The sequence below is a fragment of the Pygocentrus nattereri genome, chromosome 12 (genome assembly GCF_015220715.1).
Source record: "Pygocentrus nattereri isolate fPygNat1 chromosome 12, fPygNat1.pri, whole genome shotgun sequence".
Classification (NCBI taxonomy): domain Eukaryota; kingdom Metazoa; phylum Chordata; class Actinopteri; order Characiformes; family Serrasalmidae; genus Pygocentrus; species Pygocentrus nattereri.
In genome coordinates, this window is record NC_051222.1 from 34,343,943 (window position 1) to 34,357,790 (window position 13,848).

General features: G+C 40.7%; 1 protein-coding gene across 1 annotated transcript in view; it reads left to right on the forward strand.

The window, feature by feature from the left end:
* The window catches only part of LOC108411849 (mycbp associated protein), a 54,710-nt gene that overhangs the window by 21,158 nt on the left and 19,704 nt on the right, over positions 1–13,848 (forward strand). The window contains exons 4-8 of the mRNA XM_017683616.2: positions 46–152; positions 731–905; positions 5,041–5,156; positions 8,632–8,782; positions 12,206–12,318. Of these exons, the coding sequence (XP_017539105.2) occupies positions 46–152; positions 731–905; positions 5,041–5,156; positions 8,632–8,782; positions 12,206–12,318 (662 nt within the window). The remainder of the gene's footprint in view (positions 1–45; positions 153–730; positions 906–5,040; positions 5,157–8,631; positions 8,783–12,205; positions 12,319–13,848) is intronic.

Here is a 13,848-nt window from a genome sequence, read left to right on the forward strand (position 1 = left end):
TGTTTGTTGAATTTGAATGTAGAGATTGCTTTAACCATTTATAAGGTCCGGGAGGCCCACGCTTTGATACCCAGGGCATGGTCCTGCCCCACAGCATTCTGGGAAGTCTGGAGGACTTTAGAAGAGAGATGGAGGCCAGAGGAGAGACGGAGGTGAGCTTGTCTTGCTCAGTATTGATTTTCCATTACCAGATTAAACCCATTGCCCCCAAATTAGGGGGCAGTCGTGGGCTGGAGGTTGGGGATCTGGCCCTGTGACCGGAAGGTTGCCGGTTCGATCCCCAGAGCCGACAGTCCATGACTGATGTGTCCTTGAGCAAGACACCTAACCCCCAACTGCTCCCCGGGCGCCGTGGATAGGGCTGCCCACCGCTCCGGGCAAGTGTGCTCACTGCCCCCTAGTGTGTGTGTGTTCACTAGTGTGTATGTGGTGTTTCACTTCACAGATGGGTTAAATGCGGAGGTGGAATTTCCCCAGTTGTGAGATCAAAAAAGTATCACTTACTTACTTAAAAACCTAAGTCTAGACAAATTATGACTTGCGAACTACCATTGACACTGCACCTTAATTTAACACTAGGTTTAATCTGTTATGAAAGTCCCTCACTATTTTAGGTTTTATTCAAAACAGTGATGCAGATTGTCTAAAATGCTTCTGATGTCATGTTTATGTATGTTACATATGCATTAGCATTTAATTGTGTTCAGGATTTGATATCGTTCTCTCACAGCTAGTTAAGCGAATTCCTGATCTGAAGACAAAGCACCCTCTGGAGACTGGAGTGCAGAATAACAACGAGAAGGTCAAATCCCTTCTGAAAAGTGAATGGGATCTTCAAGGCCACGCTCTTCAGAACTGGAATTATCACATGACGGAGAGACGCAGACAGCAGAACTTCATCTCACGTGAGTTTAAATCTAGTGCTTCGTATCAATAAAGCCATTTGAAATGCAGTCAGAAACTGGACCAAGTATACATAAAAAGTAGAGTTAGGACTTATTACATTAGTACAGTTTTACATTGTTGCAAACCTTCAGCCTTGCATTAACCACCAAGAATGGAGATGTTTTCCAGCCCACAGCAGAAGGTGAACCTTCATTTCTGAACCTTCATATCCATCGCATAGAATATCCAGAAACTTAACCTTTTTCTTGACCTCATACATCTACTTCTTCTGAACCTGAATGTCCAGAACCTTAAACTTCATAACCATCCCACAGCATATGCTTATTCTTCTCAGGAATCTCCAGAATCTTAATCTTCATATTCATCCTACAGTGTAAGATTCTTCTGAACCTAAACCTCTGAATCTTAACCTTCATACCCATTCCACATCGTCTGCTTCTTCTGAGTGGGAATATCCAGAACTTTAACCTTCATATCCATCCCACAGCATCTGCTTCTGCTGCTCATGAATCTCCAGAATACTAATCTTCATATTCATCCTACAGTATAAGCTGCATCTGAACATGAATCTCCAGAATGCTAATCTTCATATTCATCCTACAGTAAAAAGCTGCTTCTGAACATGAATCTCCATAACTTTAACCTTCATATTCATCCCACAGCATCTTCTTCTTCTGAACCTGAATCGCCAGAACATTAATCTTCATATCCATCCCATAGGATCTGCTTCTAAACCTGAATCTCTCTAGTCTTAACCTTTATCTATATCCCACAGCATCAGCTTCTTCTGAATGTGCAACTGCACCATGGGTGTCTTTGTACTATTCAGTCCAACTCTTCAAGGCAGAGGTCTGGTACAGACTGAGGTTCTGCAAGCAAACCCTTTATGCAGTGGCATAGAAAACCTCTTTAGTCTCTCAATTATACTCCCCCCTTTCCGCTAATTGCAAACATTTGCTGGACTAAGCATCCTGCCCTGCTCGGGTGATGCCTGCCACCTTATAGATTTGCTGAAAGTAAACAGTGGCATAACAGTCCACTCATTCTTGTCCAGAGCAACTTACATAAGTGCATTGCTGTCTACTTAGAAAGTGTACCCTTAAGCCTGTGCAAATAAACAAGTCCAAAGATACCCCTGAACTAAGGCACTTCCAGAAATAGGAGTACGTGCAATGATACACAATGCAGAGATATTACAAGTTGCAACAGTTGTGATTTGTTTGAAATGCTGAGGAATAACGTACTTTAATCATTAGCTTACAACAGACAAGCAATTTGGTTTAGAATTAATTTGACTTGAAGATTTTCATGTTTGAAGATTAAGTGACTCATATTGTTCACACAATGGGGAAATTTCACTTCCTCTTTTAACCCATCCGTGCAGTGAAACACCACACACTAGTGAACACATGCACTAGGGGGCAGTGAGCACACTTGCCTCGAGTGGTGGGCAGCCCTATCCACAGCACTCAGGAAGCAGTTGGGGGTTAGGTGTCTTGCTCAAGATTACTTCAGTCATGTACTGTTGGCTCAGGAGATCAGACCGGCGACCTTCTAGTCACAGGGCTGGTTTCCTAACCTCCAGCCCATTTGTTGTGTTGGGGCCCATGAGGTTGTAGTTATGCCACTGTTTGTGTTCAAACTTCAGTAAAAGTAAACATCTAGATGTTAAAGCCTCTGCAAACAGGCTCATTGCTTTGCAGAGTCGTGATATCAAGCCTAGTCTTCACACAGTGGTTAGAAGCACCTCATGAAGATTTAGGTGGTGAGAGTGAACCCATAAGCCTACGTACTCTGATAAAATAGCCTCATCTCACTGCAGTTGCATAAGGCTGTGTGAAGCCCCAGAGGCTGTAGGATCTACATTACATAACTTACTGATCTGGCTGTGCTATAGGCGAGGCTACCGTATTTGGAGATATAGAAACAAAGTAATGACTCAGTATGAATCTGATTACTGAAGCCCAAGGTAATCCCTCTAGCGTGTGTGCATCTCCTACACAGTGCTTTGCCTCTTCACGCTAGTGTGTGAAGCTCCACATAACACGTCCACTATCTGGCATACAGCAGGGTGAATCATTCGGCGCTGGGCTGGCATTCTTTCCCCCGTGACAGGCTCGCAGGCTTACTGATAATACTGAGGAATACATAACCACTGCATGGTTGCAGAGGATTCTGAAGCCTTTATCTAGTATGTTAAAAGTTCAGGGGGAAATCTAATTTGCACAAATTTCTCCTTTCCCCGAATGGATTATGCTCATGGAACCCAACCAATAGTGAGACCCAACCTGAAAGTATTTAATTTAGTTTTCTTTTTCACATTTAAATGCATTTAAATTGATTTAAAATGACCAAAATCTCATTGTTGTGCCCCACCATCCCACCAAGCCCATCTTACCCCTCTTCTTACCAGTGCTAGTCATTTTGACACTGGACAATATCGACATATTGGACTTTGCTCAGGGTTTTTCTTTGTTTGTTTATTGATTTGGGTACCACTCTAAGATAAAACTAAACTTTTAAAGGGTACATAAATGGTTTAAAAATGGTTCATTAGTGGTTGTTACAAACACTTAATCATTAATAAGCAGTTATAACACATAGACAAAAGGGCAAACGTAAGCTGTTGTATCTGATGAATATGAATAGTTAATGATGACCGATGAAGAAGCAAATGTAAGATCAGTAAACAGAATCTGAGGATTAACAGTATAAATGAATGTGGATTCATTTCGGGAAAACAAAAGGTCACTGTTGCCCTTCTTATTTGTGCCATTAAGACATGATTACTACCAATTAATAAACTTGTGTTAAATCGTTCCTGAGCGTTTCATAAGGGTAGTCTTATTTTTTGCACTGTTTGGGTTGGAAGAAGTGGCATTTCAGGTTTTTATGTATAACTTTTTTTGTGCATGTAATGGTGATAAATCCCAAAACTATCATTTTGGTTGTACTATTTGCCTTCAATAGCTGTCCATGGTGTATCCTGCCTTCCACCAAATGATTTCTGGGATAGGCTCCAGCACCCCCTGTGACCCAGAAGGATAAGTGGTTTAGACTGTGTGTTTGCCTTGAGTGCCTGTCCACCATAAATGAATGGTAAAACATGTTTTTGGCCAAAAGCTTCGATAACTACTCATAATACAATGTCTCAGATATCAGGGAGTCATAACTTTCATGTAATAACTATTTGTGAAGGAGCTTTTAGAAGCACACAGCTTCATCAAATATCCAGTTGTCACATTTTTCACTTAACCCCAAATGGTCAATCAGCCAGCACATTAAATTATTCTCTCCCCATTGAAACAAACTATAAATAAACAGCTTCATTTATTGAGTTTTCCTCATTCACCCAAAAAAGTGTAGCTGTACAGCGAAAATATGCTAAGACATGTTAAGTGTTTCTCACCCCATTGACAACACATTACTACAAGTCTTATTCCCACAACCTTCACCTTACCTCAAATATTCAATCAGCCAAGACTCCTAGAGTGTTTTTCTCTCCACTGAAATGCACTAAAAGGAAGCAACTTGACATGGATCAATGTTCCAAAACCTAATAAACCTACTTTCTGCTGCCGGAAGAACGCAACTGTAATTCAAAGACACATTCATTTTCGGGGCTAAGTGTTTTACTCCCCATTCAGCAAAATGTCAAAGAAAAAGAAAGCAAACTTGAAAACCTGTGTGAGAGCTATCTGGGTGTGGCCCAATAGTCTGGTGAGCACCTATGATTGACATCCTCAGTCAGACACTACGTTAAAATCTGCTTGCAGAACTGACTAAACATGCAGAACTTTTTTTTATGGCACAAGTGGTGGCCAGTGCCATCCTCCCATGAAGCATGACCTCCCCTCTTAAACACCCAAGTCAAGACAGTTAGCCATCATCAATGATGCAGTCACCACAGAAAAGCTCTACAACTTTGCGTGAAGAGTTTTATGAGGCAAATCTGCCATCAGGGCCGTTAGCAGTCAGCTATGATCTGATGCTGCACTCAGTAATCACCATATATCACAGGCGAGGGAACTCAAAACAGTAGTTCTTAGTATGTAATGATTCTTTGTGATGTGAAGCAGGAAAACAGACTGCATGTCCCATAATTCCCTGCATGTTCTGTGTATGGTGTTGTAGAGTTGCTGCAGAAGCCAGTGGAGGATCTGCTGATGAACCAGTCAAACAGATTCAGAGAGATTCAGGAACAAAGAGAAGTCATCAGCAGAGGCCTACCTGCCATAGAGTCTGGACATGTAATTAACATCTATCTCTTTCTCTTCCTCTATATACTAATATGGCCAAAGGTATGCAGGCAAACCTCCTAATTACTGAGAAGGTGTTTTAGCCATACCCACGGCTGACAGGTGTATAAAATTAAACACATAGGCACATCTCCATAGACCAGGGGTCAGCAATCCAAATGTTAAAAAGAGCCATTTTGTCCTTTCAATAAAAATCACAGCACCATGGGAGCCACATTTTATGTCCATATTACTGTCTTGGAGGTAAATCTCTAAGTATGTGCTGACATACTACTATAACCGAGTATATAATTTAAACGAAACAGGGATTTAATCTTAATCTCTACTTTAAAGTTTAGCTTTGCTTTTCTCGCATCTCCAGCAGGAAACTTTTCTGCAAAAATAGAATAGTTTCTTGTAAAATGTCTTTTAACATTTAACTTTTTATGAGTCTGAAGTCAGCTTTTCATTTGTCAGCTTTTTTTTTCCTGTTCCACCTTAAATGGTGCCTGAGGCGCCAGAATGTAGCTGCTGCACCACTTAAGGTGGAACATGAAAATGTAAATGAGAAACTGACTTCAGCCTCCTGACTTGTTGGTGTTTTTAGTGTTGATTAAGTTTTTGCAGATTAAACATCCCAGGAAACTAGCTGAAATGCTTATAAATGCAAATAAGTCCATTTAACAAATTAGCAGCGTTTTAAATCTTTCTCTTTGCTGACCCTTGCCTTAGACAAAGCCTGGCCATATAATGGGTCATACAGAAGAGCGTTGTCATGTTAAACATGGTGCTGTCATAGGATGCCTCCTGTGCTGTGTTTCATCAGTCGCTACAAAGTTCCAAACTGCCTCTAGAAGACACATCAGCACAAAAATAAATAAATAAATAAATAAATAAGAACGAAGAGGGATGATTCACACTTCACACTCTGGCAGACTGATGGATGAATCTGGGATTGGTTGATGCCAGGAAAACGCCACCTACCGGAATGCACTGTGACATCACACTTAGATTTGTACATCAGACTGCTAGACAGTGAAGCATGATTCATCGTTCTGGAGAGCACGTTTTCAGTCCAGTGGCGAAGTGTTTTACACGACTCCCGCCAATGCTTATGTTCATGATTATTACACACTGCACGCGTCAGCGTTGCTCCTTGACACTTCTCGTTCATAGTAACTGCACTATTTGACTAGGGCAGGTATTTGGAGGGCAGAAATTTCAACTGTGGCAAAGCTGGCCTCTTATAAGTGTCATATTTAAAGTCACTGAGCTCTTCAGTATAACCCATTCTACTGCCAGTGTTGGTTTCTGAAGATAACATGACTATATACTTAATTTTCTACACATTTAGTGATCAGCCAATCAATTGGGTCGATTAAATGTTGTTTTCGAGATCTTATGCATGTGTGTGTGTGTATATATATATATATATATATATATATATATATATATATATATGTGTGTGTGTGTGTGTGTGTGTGTGTGTGTGTTTATATAAATATATCGCTGTTGTTGGAACAAAACCTTATCTCCATTTTTTTGCTTTTCAGTTTGACATAATTTGAAAATGTCTGTTTCCCTTCACATAGTATGTATATGTCATGAAAAATAGACCAAAAGAAGTGGCCCAAATTACTAGGAAAAAAAGGTCTGGTTCCACTGACGTACATTAAAAGTAAAGTATGTGTTTTCCTTCTTCTGTAAAGCCATTTTGGAGATATGAGCTTATATATACAGTCTCTCAAAAGTGAGTACACCCCTTACATTTCTGCAAATATTTGATCTATTCCTGGCACATCACTGTAGAAATAAAACTTGGAAGTAGTGAGTGTACAGCTTGTGTAGCGGTACAGATTTACTGTACTCTGAGAATAACTCAACATACAACCATTAATGTCTAAATAGCTTGCAACACAAGTGAGGTTCACTGTGAGGTGTAATGTCCAAATTGTGCCCAATTGTGTCGCTGTCTCTACCTCTACTGGGCACTGGATATTCAACATGGCACCTCATGGCAAAGAACTCTCTGAGGATGTGAGAAATAGAATTGTTGCTCTCCACAAAGGCGGCCTAGGCTGAGTTAAACTGAGCTATAGCACGGTGCCCAAGGTCATACAGTGGAGTTCCAGGACATGCTCCATTCCGAACAGGCCTTGTCAGGGTCGACCAAAGAAGTGGAGTCTATGTGTTCAGCGTTATATGCAGAGGTTGGCTTCAGAAAAATAGATGCATGAGTGCTGCCAGCATTGGTGCAGAGGTTGAAGAAGTGGGAGGTCAGCCTGTCAGGACTCTGACCATATGCCACACAATGCATCAACTCAGTCTGCAAGGCCATCGTCCCAGAAGGAAGTATTTTCTGAATCTGATACTCAAGAAAGCCCACAAACAGTTTGCTGAAGAGAAGCAGTCCAATAACATGGTTTACTGGAACCATGTCCTGTGGTCTGACGAGACCAAGATAAACTTGTTTGACTCATGATGTCCAGCATGTGTGGTGCCGTGGTGAGAAGTACCAAGACAACTATCTCTTGCCTACAATCAAGCATGGTGGTGGTAGCATCACGGTCTGGAGCTGCATGATTGCTGCCGGCACTGGGGAGCTGCGGTTCTTTGAAGGAAACATGAATTCCACCATATACTGTGACTTTCTGAAGCAGAGCACGATCCCCTCCCTTCGGAAACTGCACAGCATAGCAGTTTTCCAACTCGATAACGACCCCAAACACACCTCCAAGATGACAACTGCCCTGCTGAAGGTGGAGGTGATGGACTGGCCAAGTATGTCTCCAGACCTAAACCCTGTGGGGCATCCTCAAGCAGAAGGTGGAGGAGCGCAAGGTCTCCACCAGCTCCGTAATGTCATCATGGAGGAGTGGAAGAGGATTCCAGTAGCAGCCTGTGCAGCTCTGGTGAATTCCATGCCCAAGAGGGTTCAGGCAGTGCTAGATAATAATGGTGGTCTCACAAGATATTGACACTTTGAGCACAATTTGGACTGTTCACTGTGAGGTGGGCTCACTTGTGTTGCCAGCTATTTAGACGTTAATGGCTGTGTGTTGAGTTCTTTTCAGAGGACAGTAAATCTGCACTGCTATACGAGCTGCACACTGACCACTTTACGTTTCATTTCTATAGTGTTGTCCCTTGAAGACACACACACACACACACACACAGTAATGAGATTCTTATTACCGCTGTAAATCTTTATCTTCATCTCTGGTAACATATGCTGTTTCAGGCAGAATGTCCTGAAACCTGGCCTAAACAGCTCAGTACATCTGGCCCTCTCTTCATTGTACTGATGCATAATTAATTATAAACAGACGGACACGGTCATTACAGTGTATTTAGATCCGTGTTTGGTGCGTAAAGTGGGTGACTTTCAGTTCAGTGGATAAATTGAATAATGGTATAATTAGTGTTTCAGTGTACACACACACACACACACACAACTCTTCTTTCTTTTTTTTCGTGTGTGTGTCAGGGCTGCCGCATGGGCAGTGAGTTCTGGACTGTTCCACAGCGGTTTGGTGATGAATTGAGTGGAATCACGGCCACGTTAACCCAGACAGAAAGAGGCAACCCTCAACCCATCACACACATCGCACAGCCACACAGCACACGCCTGGAGTCAGGTACACTCAGATATGCTCAGATAAACAGTTGTGTAAATGATGTATCCAATTATAGATACATCTATTACAATATTCAATTATTATCCAATTTAGAGCCACTTTTCATTCAGCCTACTGAATCGATTTATATCACAATACCTACATTTAGAGTCGGTTATTCATTCAGCCTAATGAGAAACTGTAGAACAGACTCGGTTTATATCACAATACCTACATTTATAGTCGGTTATTCATTCAGCCTAATGAGAAACTGTAGAACGGACTCGGTTTATATCACAATACCTACATTTAGAGTCGGTTATTCATTCAGCCTAATGAGAAACTGTAGAACGGACTCGGTTTATATCACAATACCTACATTTAGAGTCGGTTATTCATTCAGTCTAATGAGAAACTGTAGAACGGACTCGGTTTATATCACAATACCTACATTTAGAGTCGGTTATTCATTCAGTCTAATGAGAAACTGTAGAACGGACTCGGTTTATATCACAATACCTACATTTAGAGTCGGTTATTCATTCAGTCTAATGAGAAACTGTAGAACGGACTCGGTTTATATCACAATACCTACATTTAGAGTCGGTTATTCATTCAGTCTAATGAGAAACTGTAGAACGGACTCGGTTTATATCACAATACCTACATTTAGAGTCGGTTATTCATTCAGCCTAATGAGAAACTGTAGAACGGACTCGGTTTATATCACAATACCGACATTTAGAGCCGGTTATTCATTCAGCCTAACGAGAAACTGTAGAACGGACTCGGTTTATATCACAATACCTACATTTAGAGTCGGTTATTCATTCAGCCTAACGAGAAACTGTAGAACAGACTCGGTTTATATCACAATACCTACATTTAGAGCCGGTTATTCATTCAGTCTAATGAGAAACTGTAGAACGGACTCGGTTTATATCACAATACCTACATTTAGAGTCGGTTATTCATTCAGCGTAACGAGAAACTGTAGAACAGACTCGGTTTATATCACAATACCTACATTTAGAGTCGGTTATTCATTCAGCCTAATGAGAAACTGTAGAACAGACTCGGTTTATATCACAATACCTACATTTAGAGTCGGTTATTCATTCAGCCTAACGAGAAACTGTAGAACAGACTCGGTTTATATCACAATACCTACATTTAGAGTCGGTTATTCATTCAGTCTAACGAGAAACTGTAGAACAGACTCGGTTTATATCACAATACCTACATTTAGAGCCGGTTATTCATTCAGCCTAACGAGAAACTGTAGAACAGACTCGGTTTATATCACAATACCCACATTTAGAGTCGGTTATTCATTCAGCCTAATGAGAAACTGTAGAACAGACTCGGTTTATATCACAATACCTACATTTAGAGCCGGTTATTCATTCAGCCTAACGAGAAACTGTAGAACAGACTCAGTTTATATCACAATACCTACATTTAGAGTCGGTTATTCATTCAGCCTAACGAGAAACTGTAGAACAGACTCGGTTTATATCACAATACCTACATTTAGAGTCGGTTATTCATTCAGTCTAATGAGAAACTGTAGAACAGACTCGGTTTATATCACAATACCTACATTTAGAGTCGGTTATTCATTCAGTCTAATGAGAAACTGTAGAACAGACTCGGTTTATATCACAATACCTACATTTAGAGCCGGTTATTCATTCAGTCTAACGAGAAACTGTAGAACGGACTCGGTTTATATCACAATACCTACATTTAGAGCCGGTTATTCATTCAGTCTAACGAGAAACTGTAGAACGGACTCGGTTTATATCACAATACCTACATTTAGAGTCGGTTATTCATTCAGTCTAATGAGAAACTGTAGAACAGACTCGGTTTATATCACAATACCTACATTTAGAGTCGGTTATTCATTCAGTCTAACGAGAAACTGTAGAACGGACTCGGTTTATATCACAATACCTACATTTAGAGTCGGTTATTCATTCAGCCTAACGAGAAACTGTAGAACAGACTCGGTTTATATCACAATACCTACATTTAGAGTCGGTTATTCATTCAGCCTAATGAGAAACTGTAGAACGGACTCGGTTTATATCACAATACCTACATTTAGAGTCGGTTATTCATTCAGTCTAATGAGAAACTGTAAAACAGACTCGGTTTATATCACAATACCTACATTTAGAGTCGGTTATTCATTCAGCCTAACAAGAAACTGTAGAACGGACTCGGTTTATATCACAATACCTACATTTAGAGTCGGTTATTCATTCAGTCTAACGAGAAACTGTAGAACGGACTCGGTTTATATCACAATACCTACATTTAGAGTCGGTTATTCATTCAGTCTAATGAGAAACTGTAGAACAGACTCGGTTTATATCACAATACCTACATTTAGAGTCGGTTATTCATTCAGTCTAATGAGAAACTGTAGAACGGACTCGGTTTATATCACAATACCGACATTTAGAGTCGGTTATTCATTCAGTCTAACGAGAAACTGTAGAACAGACTTGGTTTATATCACAATACCGACATTTAGAGTCGGTTATTCATTCAGCCTAATGAGAAACTGTAGAACAGACTCGGTTTATATCACAATACCTACATTTAGAGCCGGTTATTCATTCAGCCTAATGAGAAACTGTAGAACAGACTCGGTTTATATCACAATACCTACATTTAGAGCCGGTTATTCATTCAGCCTAATGAGAAACTGTAGAACAGACTCGGTTTATATCACAATACCTACATTTAGAGTCGGTTATTCATTCAGCCTAACGAGAAACTGTAGAACGGACTCGGTTTATATCACAATACCTACATTTAGAGCCGGTTATTCATTCAGCCTAATGAGAAACTGTAGAACGGACTCGGTTTATATCACAATACCTACATTTAGAGCTGGTTATTCATTCAGCCTAATGAGAAACTGTAGAACAGACTCGGTTTATATCACAATACCTACATTTAGAGCCGGTTATTCATTCAGTCTAATGAGAAACTGTAGAACAGACTCGGTTTATATCACAATACCTACATTTAGAGTCGGTTATTCATTCAGTCTAATGAGAAACTGTAGAACAGACTCGGTTTATATCACAATACCTACATTTAGATTGAGTTCATAGACTCGGTTTACATTTCGAGTGAGTTATTCCTTTAAATTGTATTTATTTGATACATGTATATGAAAAGTCAGTGCCATTTTTTTGTACTGAAGTCAAGATGCATGTAGCGTATGCAATATGATAAAAACAAACGCATTAGAGTGGAGCATAGGGGGGAAAACGAGCTGTGCATGTGAGCAGGCTGAATTATATGGTTTGGTGTTTTTCACACCTTGTATTTTGTGTAGTACTGTCTTTATATGCAAGTGTGTATCATGGCTGGTTTTGTGGGTGTGTGTGTGTGTGTGTGTGTGTGTGTGTGTGTGTGTAGGTTCTGTGCTGTCTGATGGCTCAGTGAGTAGAGCCTGGAATCAAAGTCAGTACCTGCAACGTCGCCAACATGAACTTGGAGACATACTTAGAGAAATGGACTTTAACCAGCCGGTAAAACACACACACACACACACACACACACACACACACACACACAGTTTTAAAGCAGAACAGTAAAACAATGTCTGGAATCAAGATGATTTGTGTAGTCAATGCAATGTATTTCTTGAGTGCAGTCTCAGTCTGGAGTCCAGTCTTCAGACCGTAAATGAACAGTCTGTTTTATCTCGGTCTTGACATCATTTTGACTCAGTCCTATCTTGGTTGACTCAGACTAGACATCACACTTGGACTCTGTCTTGTCGTTTTTCCACATCATTAGGACCCAGTCTTGTCTTGGTCTTGACATCAATTGTACTTGTTCTTGCCTTGGGCTCCACATCGTTTTGTCTCAGTTTTGTCTCCATCTAAACATAATTGGCTTGGTCTTGTCTCAGTCTTGGGGTATGGTGGCTTTAGACAGCCAAATGCAGTGCCTCCATCTGACGTAACTGGAAACTATTGTTCTATTATTAATGAACATCAACAAAACCCTCAAACAGCAGTCTTTTACAATGTGTGAAAGTTTCATGATGAATGGACCCATAGAAATGCTCTAAATTACAAGCTAAGAGTTTTTGCCCCTCCTTACTATTTTGGAGGTACTTGTTTTTCTTTGGACAACAACGACATATCGATCCAATGTCATTCATTTCTTCCTCCTTCACTTGTGCTGTTTAGCTCTGCCTCGGTGGTGTTGCAGATTGGGAATGTTGTACTGAAGGCTGTCGATCACAGGTGCTCATTAGAATATTAGGACCATGCTCTTAGAGTTCTAAATAACTAAGATAAACCAGATCAACAGAGTCATGTTATGTTCATATTTCTGTTGTTTTTGCACCAGTTTTGTATTTTTCATTGTGTTGCCTGGCACTCTAGACAGAAATTGTGACCATTAGGTCTGTAATTTTCATTACTCAGAGTGTTTGGAGCTCTAATGTTGTTAGTATGCGTGTGTACGTGTGGGGTTCATGCTCATAATGTCCTCTGGTTGATTAGCTCGGTACTACTCCATCCACCTGGCTCATCTGGATCTGTTCCTGCACCGTAATATTACACAAACACAGTCTGATTCAGGGAATTCCATGTATAACAAATACATTTATGGGTGTTCTACGTAGAGTCACATTACAAGACCCAGAGACAGACGCTGTGTTGCCGGCAGTGTGTTTAGAGGATGTTGACCACACACTGATCCACAGTGCAGCCTCTTACATTTTCTGTGATAATTACCCGTAAGCAGCAGCAGAGTCTGTACCAAAGTCACACAACATGCTCCATAATGCAAGACATCACCTTGTGTGGCCTTTTGTCCTGTGTTCTTGCTGCTTTCCCACACACACACACACAGACACACTTGTTGTTCAGGGCCCAGAGGACCATTACAGGCTGTCCTGTTGTACTGTGACATACACACTGAGTGAATGTGACAGAGGAAGAGAATGCATTAGAGTCGGAGAAAGTGACGAGATAGACAGAGAGAGAGAGAATAAGATTGGTGTGCTGCCAGACGAAGAGGACAGTCAGGAACAGGATATACGG